The 19,188-nt window shown below is 39.1% G+C and overlaps 2 protein-coding genes and 1 long non-coding RNA gene across 6 annotated transcripts in view; 2 read left to right on the top strand and 1 right to left on the bottom strand.

Moving 5' to 3' along the window:
- The window catches only part of LOC100741182 (cytochrome b5), a 70,544-nt gene that overhangs the window by 10,893 nt on the left and 40,463 nt on the right, over positions 1–19,188 (bottom strand). The window contains exon 1 of one of the 4 annotated variants that reach the window (XM_033319261.1): positions 17,309–17,721. The exons of the other annotated variants lie outside the window; for them this stretch is intronic. The gene's annotated coding sequence lies outside the window, so the exon portion shown is untranslated. Of the gene's footprint in view, positions 1–17,308; positions 17,722–19,188 lie in introns of those variants that run through there. 4 annotated transcript variants of the gene reach the window in all.
- Positions 1–19,188, top strand: part of LOC100741061 (junctophilin-1) — a 44,960-nt gene that overhangs the window by 4,619 nt on the left and 21,153 nt on the right. The window contains 2 exon segments of the mRNA XM_033319257.1: positions 2,125–2,726; positions 8,680–8,891. Of these exon segments, the coding sequence (XP_033175148.1) occupies positions 2,437–2,726; positions 8,680–8,891 (502 nt within the window). The 5' untranslated portion in view covers positions 2,125–2,436.
- Positions 14,663–19,091, top strand: LOC112212272. Its single transcript, XR_002946083.2, has 2 exons — positions 14,663–14,716; positions 14,878–19,091. It is a non-coding gene; the product is annotated as an uncharacterized LOC112212272 (long non-coding RNA).

Raw genomic sequence — 19,188 nt, 5'->3', positions numbered from 1 at the left:
GGACGGACGTTGGGCGGGTGCGGTGAATCGTGTCTAGCCAGCGGTCGCGAACGGTTAAACGTCGACGTCGCGACGACACCGGGTTTCCGGGCCCCCGTTGATCATGCTGACGCGTACCATCGCGATTACCATCACACCAACGACTATCGCTCCTACCAAGACTTAACAACACGAAGTAAACCGCGATCGGACACGAAGGCAACGGTGACGTTACCGATGATCATCTCGATCCCTAGAAGCTTGTCCTGTACGTCGTAAAAAAAGAGAAAGAGAAATAGAGAAGAGATAGAGAGAGAAGAAGGTGCGAGTGTGTGCTTCAACCGGCTAATCGCTCGTTCTTCTGCGTTCTATCGTTTTCTGTTATAGTGTACCGCGTGCGTAGTTTCGTTCGGTGGATCCACGAAACGGAAGGATAGAGGTGAATCGGCCGTCGAGCCCAACGAGGAATCGCTCTATATTCCCTGGCCGAACGGCACTGCTCCTCGCGAAACTCTGCTCGTCGTGAAGTCTAGTGAATATTTTAAGACCGACAAGAGGCCGCATGTAGGAAGAGGCGGCGCGGGCTGATTCACTGGCCATCGTGTTCGCACGTAGGAGGACCAGGGAGACCAGGCGGTACAGAATGCCGCTGTTCTTCTTCTTCTTCTCTTCGTCTACTACTTGCACGTAGACTAACGCGACCAGCAACTAATCTAGAGAGGAACCAAGCTCCAACTGTTCCTCTAATCGGACGAGCTTTCGCGCCTTCGTTTTAACAACTGACCGAGCGACATACGAACACAGAACATAGGATAGGAGCGAGCTAAAGCTGAGGTGGAACAAGAGAGATAGAGGCAGAGGGGAGGAGAGCAACGAGAGAAAGAGTGGAACAGAGATAGACTGTGTAGCAGAGGGAGAGCGAGTGAGAGAGGGTCACATTCCGAGCGGATCACGGATGCTTATAGAAGCGTTGCGTAACGGCGTCAGACGGACGGCGAAACCGCGGCTGCTGTTCAGCCGTCGAGTTTCGACAAGTTCGACGAAAAACCTGCTGCATCCTCTCCTGGTATTAAGACTGCCTATCGAATGCCTGGAGACGGATACTACTACGTTGATATTCGGGAAAACTCGAAAGTGTATCGTCGATTGTGCCGTTCGCGCAGTGCCGACTGACCACAGGTGATCGGATCTAGATGGAACGTTGATCGGAATCGTCGATTTTGGGGCGAATTAGCAGAAGAGAAAACGCTCTCTCTCTCCCTTTTCTTTTATCGATTGTCGCGGATTCGTGGCGCGTGGCGCGAAATCAGCTGCTGACTCGATAGGGAATCTGAGCCGCGTTTAAACTGGCTGCTTACGGTGGCGAGTGCGTGCGAATGGCTGCGTGTGCGTGCGAGTCGAGCGCGTGTTAGGCTCGAAGGATAATCGGCGATCGATTAGCGGAATCGCCAGAACCCTGTCGATCGATAGTGGTGAGAAACGTAGGGATGAGGAGAAGAAGAAAGTGCAAGGAATAAGAAATCGACGAAAGTATCGAACGTGTAAAACGACGCACGGTGCTACGAAGGAAATCGTACGGGTGTATCGATTCTCCTTGTGTCCTCAAGTGTTTCAAGGCCACGGGAAGCCGGTCGAAGCCGTTTCGCAGGGGAGTCACGAGATCGTCTTTGTGAACTGTGATCGTAGTTCGTATTGCCGAGACTCGAGGTTTTGCGGCGATGATGTTCCTTTCAGGTCCGTTGCTGTCCGACCAACGGCAACTAAAATTAACCCGTGTCGAATCCTAGAGCGTTCTCGTCTAGCCTCGCTTCGGGCTGAATTTCGTATTTATAGATCGTACACAAAGAAGAGAAAAACCGTATCCTTGACATCCAAATAACCAACCGGTCGATCATTGATCGATAACGCGTGACCATGCTGGTTCAGAGAAATTTACCCTAATCTCGTCGTTAGAGCATAGTAGCGCTCGAGTCTCGTCGATTCTTCGAATCGTTCTTTAAGACGACCCCGCGCTCCCGTGCGAAGACATCGGACATAATCGCGTACGCGAGTTTTCACGTGGCTAAGTAAAATAGTTGACGCGATCAGTGTTTCTCGTCGATGACTTGGAGTGATCAACAAAGGGTTGTTCGTGTGATCTTGCAGAGGTCCGTTGGTGGTACGCGTAAAACGAGAAGAACCGTGGAGGTGGAAGGAAGGAAGGATGACGGAGCAACGTTCAGCAGGGAGACGAGGCGCGTGCGATTTTTGGTAACGGGTCAGCGCGACGACACTAACGAAGACGACGAAGACGAAGACGACGATAAGGAGCACGACAACCACAACGATTACGACTACGACCACAATCACGACGAGGAAGAAAAAGAAAAAGGCAAAGATTACGACGTGGGTGGTGGGGAAACAAGTTGGTGGTGGAGGAGGAGGAGGTGGTGGAAGACTAGAAAGTGGTGTTAAGAGATGCAGCAACAGCCAGCGCCGAACGGGGTGGCAGGTGGTGCTGAATTGCCTCAAACAGGTGGCATAAGCACTGCCCAACCTGGAGCGACAGGTACCGCCACGGCGGCGTCTAATCGTGCCCAGGTTAACGGTGGCAGATTCGATTTCGACGATGGCGGCACCTACTGCGGCGGTTGGGAAGATGGAAAAGCTCATGGACACGGCGTATGTACGGGACCCAAGGGCCAAGGTGCATACTCTGGTAGCTGGCACTTTGGTTTCGAGGTCTCCGGTGTCTACACCTGGCCTAGGTGAGACCAGACCTTCGGATTCTTATTAATTTTTGGCATGCTTTCAATTTGCTCTATTCGCCCCTTGCCTCGCTTACTAGCGCCGCTTTTCTCGACTCTCTCCGGCGAATTTTGATCGGGTTTCTTATTTTTTTTCCAGAATCCTGAGTTATTCCGTTAGGATGTTGATATACGGGCTCTTTCTGTTCTTTTTCTTTTTTTTTTTATCAAAATGCGTCGATATAAAATAAACGCAAGGACGATCATTAAATGCAACTTATATGTGAAAATCATTTCTTAGTGGTTTATAGTTAAACATTAATAATATGGATTAAATTCCGATAAAACGGATCTTTTGGAAACTTCGTTTAAGATACTACAAAGACATCGCAACTCTTGAAATTCTGGCCTTCAACGATTTAAAACCACAAATGCCCTCTCTGTTCGTTACGGATTAAAATTGATCTTCTCGGTTAAGCCAATCTCCGTGTACATTGTTACTATCCAGATCGTAAACCGTCTTCAATTAGCGGAACGATGTCAAATCAAAGGCATCATGAATTTAATTAATAAAAACGTTATTCATCTTCGATTTATCTAGAACAATCTTTACCTCATGTTCTAATTGCCTTTCCATTAACTACAAAAACAGACATTAGATTTGCTTGCTGTCACTCGTCTTTCTATTTTGAAGATTCTCGGTGAATAATAAACACTTGAAACAGGCATCCGTGTAAATGAAACTGGTTCAGGCTCGTTAGTTCTTGCTGGAGCGTGCATGCCCGAGTATTTCGGGGATACACCGGCACAGCATCGATATCTCGATCGCGGTCGAATGCTTTCAAACTCGGTTCTCTTGTCTCGAAAGCTAAATCTCCTCGACTCGCAAGAGGACTAAAATAATTACTCTCGATAGAACAAACACGGTCCAAACTTGAAACGATCGCTTATATTCGATCAAATTTCATCCAACTCATCTACCATTTCGTCGTACGTGAATGATATAATTATCGTTTTCTTAAATATAGACAGCCCGTAATATAGGATTAGGTAGTGGAAGCTTCTCTATCAAAAGCAGAGCTTTCGCGGGTTACATACATCGCTAGAAGCAGAAAGAACCCGTAAACCTCATCTTCTGAATCCTAAAGACGACACAGATCCAGATAAACGACCACGAAACGGATGAAGGTTTTCGCTCAAAGAGGAAACGTAGAGCTCTTTAACGAGCACATTGAAACGTTATAGTTGAGATGACCAGAGTTGATATTCGAGTGATGAGGATTTGGTCTCGTTGTTATGTGGAAAAGCAACTCTGAACGTTATGACGTATTCACAATACAATAATCACCTAATAGTAACCATAAATGTCACAATAACGATGTTTCCATTTATCAGTCGCACTATCAATGCATTTTTGTGGAAAGAAAGCGTGAACCGATTTCGACTAGCAGACGTCATCTCGAATAGAGAGATGATAAATTCGTACATTTAGCCTGGCCGTACGGCATTTAGCTGATTTTACTCTATCTTTGGGAACCGTCTCTAACGGCGTGAATTCGAGATAAACGGGAGACCTTGACACGTATCTCGGTATATACCTGGGGCAGGGCGGGAATCTCCCGATCCTGAAAGTAGGTCATCGAGTGCAAGGACAACGAGTCCGGGTCAGTGGGATCCGAGCGGTTAGGACCTAGTTCACGGACGCGGCAAACAATCGTTTCGCCAAATTTCCAGGACTTTCAGCCAACGGCTCTGACAGGGGGGAAATAATCCTCGGTTCATCATAGAAGCTTATTTTCTTTCGTTTTTCAATGGAATTCCTGTTCAATCGCCTCTTGAGAGATTTTTCGATTGTGTTCAATGGTACAAGTGCATTTCTTCTTCAAATGAGATCAATGTATATAGAATATAATAATATATAACGTTTGTATTTATCGAAAGGATTTTTGCAACGACGTTTAGCAATATGAAGATTACATTTATGGTAATAAAAATGCCAAAATATATAAGCCGCGTATGATATGCGAAACTATAATATATTCGTTCTGGTATTTCGAAGATAAAATAAATCTCTGTCTAGTTTCGTCTAGAGAAGAAAAATAAAAAATAATTATCTTTGCGGTCAGTAAAGCGGTTAACTTTACCTATAGTTTGCTCAAATAACAAACAATGCTACCATATGTATCACTTTCACAGTCTAATATTCTTCTAGAGAAGATCTGATTTTTGACAAGGCAAAAATTTGATGAAATGAAATATAATCACTAGATACATTTCGCTCGTTCTTATATCAAAGGCATTTTTCTTTTTTGCCTCATTCGTAAATAAATAAAAAAAAAGACGGTGTAATAAGCTTCTGTGATAAAAATTATGGAAACATTTCTCTCGGTGATTCTTTTCCACGGGACCGCGTAACGTTGTAAGTTGCGCGACTATATTTGAGCCGTCGATCGTTCCGGAAGAAATTTTGTCACGCAGCTTTAAATAGTCCAGTGCAACGAGAGCTCGTAAATATAAGTGTTATTAACATCGGCTGACACACGCACGTTTCAACGTATAGGGGAATTGACCCACATTTTTATGTATTTTTAGTACGACGGTGTTCATCAATGGGAACACTCGGGATTAGGCCGAAACGAAAAGAATCACCGCGAATTCGAAATTACTATATTTAGAGTGTTTCGCGGGACTTGGAACAATCCTGAATTCATCACCCTGTCAAAAACCATAAATAATTCGTAGATCCTTGAAGCATTCGGTAGCCACGGTTCGACTATTCGGATAATAGGTCACGTTGATGCATCGAAACTTCGGATTGTCCAAGAATATACCAATATTATCGAATGTCAGTTATTGGGACATCTGAACCATCCTAAACATCCAGATACCAAAACTGTCTGTTCGTCTCTGTGTATTCAAATTCCATGTTACAGATCCTATTGCAAATTTTCTTTTGCCTCGAGAGAAACGAAGGTTTCCTGCTAGCGGTTTTAAATTAGGTCGGTTCCATTTACTTTAGTTACATATTCGCAGTTTACTAATAATGAAAAATTTCTATCTACACTTTTGACAGCGATAACTTATATACCATAATTCTTCGAATTTTGGCTTCGATATTAGCGAAATTGGAGTACCCATCGAAGAATTCGCGACCTCCTTAAACGGTGGTAGATAAGCACGACGTTTTCGTGCGTTTTATGCGTTATCGATTAACCAACCACGTTAACCAGTCATGTCACAATTACGAGAACACGTTGTGGATTCCGTGACCTCACGTAACAGAAAAATGTCATTCGAAAGGTCTGGGTTTGATCGTATCGCGAATCAAAGTCACGCACGTCGAACAAGTTTCTAATTGAGATATAACAACACGTTTTCGTCCCTTGATCGATTTTGTCTTCGTCTTTTCGTTTATTCTAAACTACCAAATTATCTTGCATGATCATTGAAATAATATAAAATAGAAAAAGAGAAAAACGAAAGAAGGGTCGCTTCAAAATTTCGAATTACATAAATTAATATCGTGACAGATGTATACATAGAGTATCAATTCCAAGATCCAATTCGCAATAATGAGGGTCATAGAATAATTAAAATAGAAAATGATCGTTCCACTTTAATCGTTAATTACACTGACTAAACCTTATCGGATGGCTATCGTGCATGTGTTTAACAGTTCAAACAAGGTCATTCTATAATTGTAATTAGCAATTAGTATTAAAGATCTTCCAGCGTGACTGTGGTCGTTTCTCCTTTTAATACTCTCGCCACGTTTCGGTGTTGGTTCCTCTCGATCAGAGTGCGTCGCTGGCAACGTTGAAAGGGTGGAAATACCGTGGAAAGAAAATAGAAAGAGGAAAAAAGGAGAAGGGACAAAGATGGGGAACTTATGTTTCTCGCGACCACGTATCTGGGCCGAGAGATTCCGTCGTTTCGTTTCCGTCTAAATTGGAGCAAGGTCTTCGTCAAGTCACGTTTTCCTAGGGATGCCCGATAAATTACGATGCTGCCTTTCGTTGATGACGAACTTGAGACCACAAATGACGTGGAACCATTTTTCGGCAATTATCTCTGTCATTGGTCATAATAAAGTGGAAAACTTTATTCGTTTATATTTTTGGTGGAAATAGATAGCATGCTTGTGAGTCATCGGATAACTCTTGAAATTAAGAAGAAATATTGTTTCGTTGATAAGGTGGATGACTGTACTAAGTTTGCGATATTTCTATATTCAACAAGATTTCTGAAAAAGGATCCAATAAGATAAAATGATGGGTCAAATAAATGACGTCAGAGGTTTTAGTTCCAGTTGTTTGAAGATAAAAAATTCAAATTATTCGCAGGAAAATGTTGCAACTTCATTCATATGGCGAATATCAACCACTTGTCCATTTTTCGTTTCTCCTAAGCGGCCGTCTTCGATATTCGATATCAACACGATTTTCAATCTTCGTCCGCTGTTAATTAAAATGAGCTCTGGAGCTGTGTGCAAGCGACACTGGTGCGTGAATATTGTCGCGAATGTCGAACCGTAATTTCCGAATAATCTCTAGCAAGCAATGTCGCCAAAAACCACATTATAGAAGAAAGAAAAGAACGGTTAATAAACCTAAACGTGAAGATATATAAGTTACAAACATATACAAGTTACCTAACAAATATATTAGAATAATAAGATAATAAAATAAAATAAATTTTTGTTTAAGTTTTATTCGACTAATTTTATTTATAAAAATAAGAATTTACATAAACAACCGTAGTATCAAGGATAAAGAACCAAAGATAACAGAAACTGATTTTTAACAATGAGTAATCGTGATTCTTTTTATATGAAAAGCTATCTGTGTCAAATAAATATTTATGAAAAACGTATATCTTTTCCGTGAAAAGAACAAAGTACATTTGTTGCAACGTATTTTTTATATATACAGAAATGTATATGTGTTAGCGACAAAACCAACAAAGAATTTGGTCTTTCTTCGCGTGGCGCAATATCGAGGAAGAGAAAGATTCTTCATTGCAACTTCGAATGAAACATAAAAAGGAAAATCGCTTCTTCAGATCGAAGCATCTGTTTCTTTTTCCCTTCAGAAGTCGAGGAGGATCCACTCGTGCGAAACATATTCGTCTTTGAGCACCGAGTATTTGTTGTGTGGAAAAGCGTACGAGTATTCGAATTTGAACGCGATAAAAGCTGCTGAAAAGACCAAAGAGCATTTCGATAACGAGTTCCTTTCGTATCGATTGTATGCTGGAAGCTGACTAGCAAAATCTGATTTGTTCCATATAATTCCTGTTACTTTTATTGATCAGATTTATAAAAGATACGCAAACCAACAGTCTATAATCTATAAAAAACACAACAGTTCATACATTCATATATTTCAAATAGGTGACTTCGTATCAATCATTTAACACGAAGGATAGAACATGCGTCAAGATAATCCAGATGAAAACTATCGGAAAAATATACGATGTAAACAAAAAAAGTTTTATCCATATATTCAAATCGTTAAAAAAGCATATATATTAGTAAATGTGTATAATTAAAAAAAAAAGAATTAGTAATTTTTAAATGTTCAGAAATCATTTGTTCCGAATCTATAAAATTTCGATAAAATATTAGGAATTTTTTAGTAATTCTCATAATTTTAGTGTCAATAAAATTAACAATTTTTATATATTCCAAATTCTCTAAATAGCAATCTCCATGACACAAAATTGTATTAAAGAGATCTTGTTCACCCTTCGACGAGCCTTATCTCTCCGAAAGAAACTTCCCTTTCAATACAAAGCAGTAAGAAACACGAGACAAACCCAATTAGCAAAACAGTTTGAATCACGAAGAGCAACAAGTCCGGAAAGTGTCTTCGATTACTGTGGTGCATCGAGGCTAAGGGGCGAAACGCAAGCGACTGATTTTCTGAGAACAACTTATATCGTATTATCACTCGTCAACAATATTGAATTTCAGTGGATCGGTTTACGAAGGCCAGTGGCAGAATGGGAAACGCCACGGTCTGGGCATGGAGACCCGTGGACGGTGGATTTATCGCGGCGAATGGTCTCAAGGATTCAAGGGTCGATACGGTGTCAGACAATCGACCACGTCCACGGCGAGGTACGAGGGCACGTGGGCGAGTGGACTTCAGGATGGATACGGTTCAGAGACCTACGCGGACAGCGGTGAGTTCTACTTTAATCGTGCTTTTATATTGAAAGAACGCTGGTTTCTCGCTCCTTTTACGTGCATTTTGTGCATCGTACGTGGGCGGAGATATCGAGTGTGGTATATTAAAAAAGGCTGAATGGGATGCGTTGTTTACATAGATCGTTTCTTATTGTAATTTTTCTGTGGTACTTTATGCCGCGAAGCATGCTATTTTAAAAACAATTTAACGAAGGCTTGATAAATATTTGAGAGATAAATAATTAATGTAAGGGAGACTCATTATTTTAATGGGATTATTAATAATGGAATGAAGAACGAATAGAGTAGCATTACATCGCAAGTGCAAAGTTTGAAAATTATAATTTGAAAAAAATAAAAGTCTAGAAAATTAATTACAATTTCTGTACAAAGTTGTACATTTTTCGAGCATGGAGGAGGCAGCGAATTATTCGTTGTCTGACTCGATACGAACAGAATCTCCTGCCGCTTGAAAGAAGTTCAGGCGAAATGCAAAATAATACGAACCATTGGAGAACGCGGTAGGGAAGGTTGACGCGTAATAGGAACGAAATAAAGCTGTCAGAAACAGATCAAAGGATACGGCGTATCCTGGGTGTCGAAGCAACTCGTGGAAATCTGTGTCAACTCCAAGTGACAAGCCACGTGTCCGGGATTGATCTCGACGCGGATTAATCGACTCAAAGCTGTCGATTCCTCGACGAACTTTGATCCCACTTAACCGATGAGAACCGCCATTCGAATTTTTTGCGTTTAATCCTGTAGTTATTAATAAGTACTTTAATTACTAATCTGTCTGCTAGAGACGTAGTCTCTTTTTCGCACGAAATTTGGAACACTGCCAGTTTGGCAGTATAGCCAACACGACCATCTTTATGACTAGCTTTTCCATTGCTTTAATAATCAATAAACATAGATATTCGTTCGATTTCGTATCAAATAATTTGATATTTCATTTATTAATCTAAATTCGCGAAGAAAATCTTTGAGATTGAAGACAAATTTCCTATGGATATTTTATACCGTCGTTTTGCTAGATGAGCGATTTATCTAAACAATTGTCAGTTTTGAAATATTTACAGAAGTTTTTTCTATATATCAAAAAATCGAACTGTGTATTAGGATAGCAATGTTATAATTATATAATAAAATATTATAGCATTTATTATATATATGTAACTCACACTACACAAGAATCTTACATGTTTCTTAATTAATAAGGAATTTTCCTTAATTACGTCACTCTTTTATCAAAAGATGATAATGTGAAATAAATCACAACGATATTAAGATTATTATAACGATTTAAGTTCTTAATGAAGTTGTGCATGCTTGATGAAAGACAGTAATTTCATGGGATAGAAATAAATAAGTAAACGTTCGTATTAATTAACGTCGCGTGTCGACGAGTTGCGTGCGATGACAGTGCGTGTCGCGTTACCAGCTATATATCTGGAATCCTATAATTCTAACCTATGAAGGTATTTCCTTTCGTGGGCGTCGTGCGGTTAGTCGATGTTTTAAAGTCACGTGCTAACGAAATCGGACATAAACCTCCACTAATTCAACAAACACCCGACCTACAATTAATCCAAACTATTCATTCGAAGTCGAATTTGTTCCGTTTATGTAGGGAAATGAAATAAGTAACAGTAAGTTTTGGAGATGAAAAATACATGTTTTAGATTTTAGATGATTTCTGTCCTGCCCGAGGAATGAAAGAATACATGTGTCATTGATTCCTAAATTAATCTGTGATGGCACACTATATGCATCATATGCATAAAACTTTGCTTTAATCTTTACGTAATATCGTCTATTACTTCGTTTCAGTAACGTATTTCCCCAGATAGCTTTTTTAAAATATGTTTTTAATACTAGCTGATAATAAAAATTTCTTTTAGAAACCTGTGTTATTGGCTGTTTTTATCAGTAATGCGTCACCGACTTCAAACAGATTAAGCCTTATATTCCATCTCTATGCTTTCTTTCATACGTCATTGCGTCGATTAATCTCGTGATACGAGTATCTTTTCACAAAAGAATCGTAATATCAATGCGACTCTGATCCCTCGAGGGGAAATCGGGATTTCCATTCGCTCGACTTGTCAATCGAAATTTCTCCGGTGTACCCGAGGCAATTTTAACCTTATTCCTAAACCAGGGTGAGAAAACAGCAAACAGCATGGCATGATGTCTGAGAAAAGACACGAAAGCAACGTGAAGACGGTGCGAAGTCACAGTTGAAATAAAAATCAGAGTTCCTTTCCGCCTTTCCGACGGGTTTATTTAATATCCATCGTGTAGCATTTCTGCGATCCATGGAAATGCAAAGTGACGGTCGGTGGTCCACAACGGCTCGTAAAGCAACTTTTAGATTGGCCGCGATAAAATCGTGTGACTCACACTCCAACTATTTTCCCTGGCCGTTGTAGCATTTCGAGCGAGTCCACGGATCGACCCCGATTCGCGTACGCACACGTACGGGAAACACTGCCGTGACTCTAGAAAAGAAAAAGAAATAAATCCAGGCGATCTATGGCTGTAGGAAAGACGAGCGTCGTCGACGATGTGGATATGAGCTAGCGAATGGGAAGGAAAAAGTGTCAGAGGGATAGCGTGTCATCGATTTTATGTAACCTATGTTAGTGAAACGTGAAATTTGGACGTTCACCTCTCGAGTATAATATATGGCTCGCTAGGAGAGCCGATAGTGCGTTTTTTACCTTGTATCGATAAAACGTCAAGTCGTCGTTTGGTCGTATAACGTATCGTATAAGGAAGTGTTGTTACAAAGTTTCGGGTTAGGTTCGCTGTGTTAATAGAAGATAGAGGTTCAAAGGAAATGATTAAGTAACTAAACAAAGTACAAAATTTAAAAAATGAAATGACAAATAGACTCTAGATGTTTATACAAGTTTATAGCTTTATGAGTAACTTCGATAAAAAAAAAAAGTTTCACCCTGTAAATCGATATTTTGTGTATTTTTGTGTATCATGTACTTTCTGTACATTCTTGCGGCCAAAAATTTCCGATAAATACATAAACATCCGTAGTCTAATTATAAGTCACGGTGAATCATATTCACCCAACATCGATGAAAATTTATCCTTGAAAAACGTTGAATTCGACACTCTAATTTATTTTTATACACTTTGAAGACATTAAATAGACACGTATGAAATATTTTTGTCAATTTGGTATTCTATAAGGTAATATCGGCAATATTATACTTTTTATATAAATCTGTTTTTAATATTAAACTTTTACTCGATAAAATAACACTTCGTAGAAAAGTATTTAATACTTGTTCTAAATAATCGATAGGAACCACGCATAATATATCCATACTTCAATCGAAATAGAATAGAACCATGTTAAGTATTATTTTGGTCGACCTCGTGTTCGGAACGAATAAAAGCTGCTATAGAAAGGATTTGGACAAATCGATACCACCAAGCAACTCTCCGGTGCCAATGATTTCATCGTTTTAGAATCTCCAGGCTTGGAAACGACGAAAACAATCTTCCCTTCGATGATCATTTTCTTCCTTTTAATCGCTCCACGGAGATAGCTTCGTTATTTTTATTTTATTCGATCAACAAAATCCATCACCCTCTTGTACCACTGTCTGACCTTCGGCCCTCGTCGCAAGAGAAGGATCGCTAGCGGGAAATAAACGAGTAAATTGCGATTGATCGAATCTTCTGTTCCAATATATCGTCGATCGGCACATCTGTTTTTTCGTCCCGTCCTTCGATCAATCCCTATCCATCTATAGAAACTATTTTCACGGTGATGGAGAACAAAATCTTCGTCTATATCAAGAAAAAGAAAAGAGACATAGAAAATATTATATAAGGCGTGGTACGAAATATTCGAAAATATTTTATGGAATTTTTTCATTGAAGGCACCGAGATATCGAGAAAACTTAGTTTCAAAAAAAAAGAAAGGTTTTACTAATAATATTAATTCAATTGAGAACTTTGGTAAACGCATAGTTTTTACGTATTGTTTGAAAATCAAGACCAAGTTAATTACGAATGAACATTTAACAGACCATATCATGTTTTTCCTTTTATTTGTGAATATTGCTCGCTCAGTGACAAAATATTAATTTCAGTTCTAACGAGAATTTCATAATAATATTGTTCGATAGGATTTGATGAAACGTTACTAAAACGGATAACCAAATGTTGGAAGGAAATTGTTGTGCTACTTAGAGAGTATTACATTGTTGGCTTAATATTCCGGAATCGATCGATAGTGATACAAAGCATCAACATACTGTTCAGGATTACTCCTGAAAATAATGATACCCGTAGATAACAAACTACGAAATTACATGGGGAAACGATCGCGAAATCTTGGATCAACTTTTACCAGATATAATTGCAATCTCGAAGGAAGAACCGTATTCCTTAACAAACACATAACGAAATATATGACATACAATTTACAGAAGTCCTTAGATAACAAAAACCTTCAACCATAAAACATATCTTTTGCTTACTGTTGAACCTTATTACACAATTAAGCTAAATTAGTTGCCCTTTTTAGTTAAAATGCTCTGTTTAACATTTTTCAATTTTCAAAATATCTTGAAATATTAAGAATTTCCCAGATCTGTCATCTTTCTGATCGTTTAAAGTCAGCGACAAGAATAATCAGCGATACTTGCGCGACTTTTCTGTAACTATCAGTAAAGAAAATCGTAAAAAAGAATAGTCGGTTGCTCCACTTTTTAATCACCCTGTATATTAATTTTACTTCGAACGTGAGCGGAAGAACGGAAGAATGGAAACAATCGCGGCAAGGGAAGAACAATAAGACCGAGTTCGAAAGAAAAACAAGAACTAGAAGGAAGGAACGATGAAAAGAAGCAACTTGGAAGGAAGAGATGAAATATCGGAGCGTGAGGGAAAAGTAGAGAAGAAGGCACGGCGAGAGTCGTGAAAGGGTGAAAATGAGAAAAGAAGGGAAACGAGAAAATATGAGGATTTAGAAAAGAGGCGAGGGAGCTGAAACAGAAGTTGGAGAGAGAGAAAGGAACGCGCCAGTGGTGCGGATAAGTTTTATTGCGTTTCATTTCGCCTGCCGCACTTGAGCGCTTTATTTAGAGCCAAACGAGCCAGCTGCCCGCGTTTTCTGATCTCACGGCGCCCTCCTGTCAAGGAAGAAACGCCGACGATGATGTATGCTCGCCCTGTAAAATCATTACTTAACCCATTAGCCGCCGAACAGTGAAATAACGCGTGTAAGTTGTGTAAATGCAATCTCAGTAAGGAATACCTATACATATTTAAGCCTTTAACTTACTCATAATGTATCTTTACTTTTTGCTAAGTGTACGTTTGCAATAAACGGCTTGTAGCTATTATTATTTTATGTTATTATTATTATTATTTCAAATTGGTTTCAAATTCTATCGCTGTATTCATGATAGTCGTGTATCATTATAGTATGAATGAAAATTTAAAAAGTTTCGTATAAACATATAAACACACACATAATACATTCATACAAATTTTCTATGAATAATATTTATAAATAATACACACACTAGAATGTTATATAAATGTTGTAAATTGTCACTGTATTCCTGTCAAAATTAGGCAAAAAAGGAGACTGTTTTGTCTGTTTAATGAATTAAGAATTATCCGAGCAACCAATGTCCTAATTTTTATGAAATTCACGCGAGAAACGTTGTGATTGCGTTTCAACGTCTGGACGATCCTCTCCTCGTAGATCACCTTCTGCTTTTCATACATTCAAGAAAGAAAGATTCTTAGCCATGCACGACAAGAGGCGTGCAAAAGGTGACACGTTTTTGAAAATTATATTACGCAAGCAGCCTGATCTAAAAAAAAAAACGTTTCTGCGTTTTCCGGGCTCGTCAAAGAAACGCTAAACGATGTTGTACGCGCCGTTCGAACCTTTTGGATTTTCTTTTTTCTTGTCCTGTTTATTTTCATTACAGTTACACGCCACGCGGTATTTCGAGTGATTAAAGGGACTTTCGTGGAACAGCTTCTGGAGCAAAGTTACTAGCAACAAGTTTAAGACCATCAGTTTTGATGACTTATCTTTCCAGCATGACTGGCGAACATGTCTAAATGTTGGGAAAAATGCTTTTGTAACCGTAAGATTTTAAAGCAAGAAGCTAATGCTCCTAACATTGTAAAGATCAGTAGAAACTGTTTTAATCTTTCTTCTTTTATACCTTATGGCACCGAATATTTTTTAGTCTGTGGAAAAATTACTTTTCATTAATTAACAATAATGAAATCAATACATATTTTTTTATGGTTTTACAAAGAAGATATACTGTGCTAAAAGAAGACCAGTTTCACAATCCACAAAAATTTTCTTGAAACATTGCAAGTCTTTTCGTTTGTTGAAATAAGAGCAAGAGGGAGACAGAAAAATTCATAGTAACAGAGAATGAGCCAAGGATAATACAGGTAGAACAAATAATCTAGAGATCATTACCGATTGTCGTTACGATAAGAACATACGAGACGAACGTAAACGTAGCTGGAAGATTTAAAAGGACGTGTTCACTTTGTGCCTGTTGTCTCGTTTACGACGCCATTGAAGCTAACGTAGCTCGTAAACCAAGGAAACTGAACTGCTGGATCGTTGCACGGAATACGAAATGCCCGGTGAACATTTTAAATTCCATCGAAACACGTTTAATTAGCACGTGCACCAATGTCTCGTGACGTCTCACGGAATCAACGAGCCGAGAAAACTCATCGTGCGACCAATTCCGGCCGAATGATCGTGCTATTTTCGCGTGTACTGCACGCACGTCCGAGATGACGTGACTGTGCCAGGCCGCTTCTTATTCGAGTCGCGTCGCGAATACGATGGTTTGTAGGCGAAATTCTCGAAATTGACGATCGGCGTGCCGCTTTTGGCAATTAGGAATCATGGATGCGTAGGTGGAGCTTTGTGACGATTTCCCTTCGTTACAGTGGTACACAGTTTCCCTTTTAAATAGAGGAATCTGGTGTGAATAATTCTTTAATTTTAGAATTTTTAGGTAATTCCAGTATGGTTGGCCCATAGTTTTTGACAATCAACTGAGTCAACGATTATTCTTGCGTATAGGAAAATTCATTACAGTTTCGGTGCATTAAAATGTTATTTTCAAATCGAGAACAGCGGAACAATTTTTAGCGGATCTTCGAGATTTATATCTAATTTGAATATGAATAATTCTATCTAGAATTTTTTAAACGATTCAGCTGATTGACATATCTACAGTTTCTGACGATTGAACCGCTTGAAAAATATAGAAAATTGAAGAAAGACAGGTTAAAATTGGACAAGGAAAATTTAGAATAAATTTTACTCGACCGAACCGAAGACAATTAACCGGCCAACCATTCCATAGGTCTATACCTGTTACAAGCTCGCTATTTTCCTGCGCTTTGGTCCTCGTTCGTGCGCAAAACCAAATTAACGGTTGAATAACTGTGTCTCTTTCTCTATCCATCTCTTTTCGTAACCATTCGAACGTTTAGATCCGCGAACCGTTCGAATGATTGATTACACGCCCGAGGATTGCTGACTTAAAAGATCATTAAAAGATCGATGGAAATCTGCGATGCAGCTGTGCAATGTAACACAAAAACACGCGCAAACACCGAGAAAATACGTCACGGTATATTCCAAATACACGTGCGCGTGTAACACGAAAATCTCAGCCAAGTTTGGCCTCGGGAAAGATGCTGAATTACCAGAGGAAGATACGCAGAAAGTTTCTATTCTGCGTGCTGATACGGCCGATAACAATAGAAGCAGTTGTTTCTACTTTTGGATCTTTCTTCCACAATGCACCGGATCAAGCCTTTTCACAGTTCATACGTAGCTTCATCCGATTAAACGAGATATAGCAAATTTACAGACGATCGCAAATATTCCGACGAAGTAGGAGATAATTTTATTATAAATAAATAAAGAATTATTAAAATAATGATTAATACGAATTACTGTGGATGTTTGTCGTTGATAGAAATTCATAATTATATGAAAACAAGTAAAAAAGGAGGAATATGAATAGAGTTTTGTTTCATCTATGTATTTAATATTATAACGAAAATACTATACTCTGAATGTTTCATATACTTTTTAATATTCTGCGCATACCTTCAAATTTGTCGGAAATGCGTAAAAATCCTCAGTCTAAATATTAGTATTTCTTGAAATGCACGCTTTCAAGGTCATTGATTACAAAGCCACGAAGCAAAATAAGTAGAATGAAGAAAATAATTCCACGTCGAAGTGTATCCAGGCACCAGCTGTGTAAAGGCGCGTGCATAGAGTGTGAAATGTGGAAGCGCATGTGTGTGCAAACCGCGTGGAGAAGGACAAGATCGTGCAAATATCATAATTATACTTACCATAGCGCTCCACCTTTAAAGCAATCCATGCAGACCGCGTTGATTCACCCTCCTGTTTGAACCTTTTGATTGTTGATCAATGCTATCGATCATTTTCTCGAATATTGAATAATTGCACGATATTACGATGTTAAAAGAGAACGTGATGAGAAAAAAGATCAAGCAAATGAACGAGGTCTTTCACGTTTCTCGACCGGATCCCAACAATATTTCTTTCTTCTTCTCTAATGGAAGAAAAGGAAAACGAAACTAAAGAAAGATCACTGAATAAAAATTCAATAGACGGAGAAGTCTAGAGGGTGTCTAATTTACATAACAATTTGCACAGGGAATTAATTCGAGGAGGTTCTGTTGTCCCTTTACACGTGGGACCAACAGTCGTGGAAACCGTATGAACGGAAGAAGCGCGGTTCGCGTTAAAAGGCGATTTCTCGCCGAGATAAAACACCAGTGATTTGTTTTGTCTCTCTCTCTCTCTCTCTCTCTCTCCCACCTCCATGATAACGGTGGAAATTAATGAAAGAGCAACGTTTATAAGCGATTACGATATAGCCAGTAGGATTTCATAAGCGAAAAGGAGAAAAAAGCATATGTAATGGAAACGAAAAAAAGAAAAAGCAGAAAAATCAGACATATACAGAGTGTTAAAAAAGATAAGCGATATTCATGTGGTGTGAATTTGAATATCAAAGCAATGGAGAAAATTTATGAAGAAATAAATGACATTTAATATTCACCAATCTAATAATTTTACGCTAGAAATACATCGATAGCCGTATAGAATGATAATGGATATCTAGAATTGTCTTGAAATCACACCACATAAATGTTACCTGCTTTTTTTAGCGCACTGTAGAAGAGCATTTTTTCACGCACTGATTACCGAGATACCTTTCCTGCTTTTTTTGTATACGATTCTTATCGCCTCTCGTTGAAACCATGAGAGCTCTCACAGAGATTATCCCGCAATCAGCGAAGTTAGGAGTGGAGAATGGCGAGAGGAACGATCCTACAAGTCTTTCAGTAAAGAAAACACGGTGATGCGAGCACGGCGTGATTTTACGCTGCTGGAAAAGCGATTTTGAATGAACTACCCCGGCCATTCGTGTGCGCTTGTTGTTTCTTATTTTCAGAAACAGACGATTCACCGCGAACAAGAGACGTCTTGTCTTTTCAAGATTAAAGGAAACGAAATAGAGTTTTTTCGCTCGTGATTCTTTCTTTGGTCGAACGAGATCCATCGGAGTTTCCTCGGTAAAGTAACAAGTTGAGCAGAAACGAAGGAAGTAGAATAGGATCTTAGTCGGGCATAGAGAAACACAAGACGTTTCCGCGACCAGAACCGGGAATGCGAAACGATACATATCGATGATTCGATAAACATCCTAGTTTCTATCTTTGAGCAGCAATATAACTTGATTAACCGGCATGCACCGATGTTAAAATATCGAGCTTGTATCCCTGAAACGAGCCCAGAACAAAGGAATTTTACGATGGCGCTTAAAACTTTCCTCCCTTTCATTACGCTCATAATACCTAACGGGCAAGGATTAGGATAAGGAAAACACAATCTTTGTGCGGGACGGAATTCTAACTTCTCCAGATTGATAATAATCTATTTGGAAATTTATCTGAGAGCAGAGTTACGATGTTAAATATTAAAAAGGAAATAAGTCCAGTATACAGGATATTTCGGTAATCGTGAAATTCTGTCTTACCAGGAACTCGTTTCACAAATTGAAATGTAAGCAAAATCAGTAAGTAAACGGAAATTTTATCTAAAGAGGCATAAAATTAATATCTACCGCTGACATGTACTTAGATAGCACAGGAACTGATAAGAAATCAATATTAGGTATGATATTAACGTTACTTGTAAA

The sequence above is a fragment of the Bombus impatiens genome, unplaced genomic scaffold (genome assembly GCF_000188095.3).
Source record: "Bombus impatiens unplaced genomic scaffold, BIMP_2.2 scf_0142, whole genome shotgun sequence".
Classification (NCBI taxonomy): Eukaryota; Metazoa; Arthropoda; class Insecta; order Hymenoptera; family Apidae; genus Bombus; species Bombus impatiens.
This window is presented reverse-complemented; position numbering and strand designations above follow the sequence as displayed.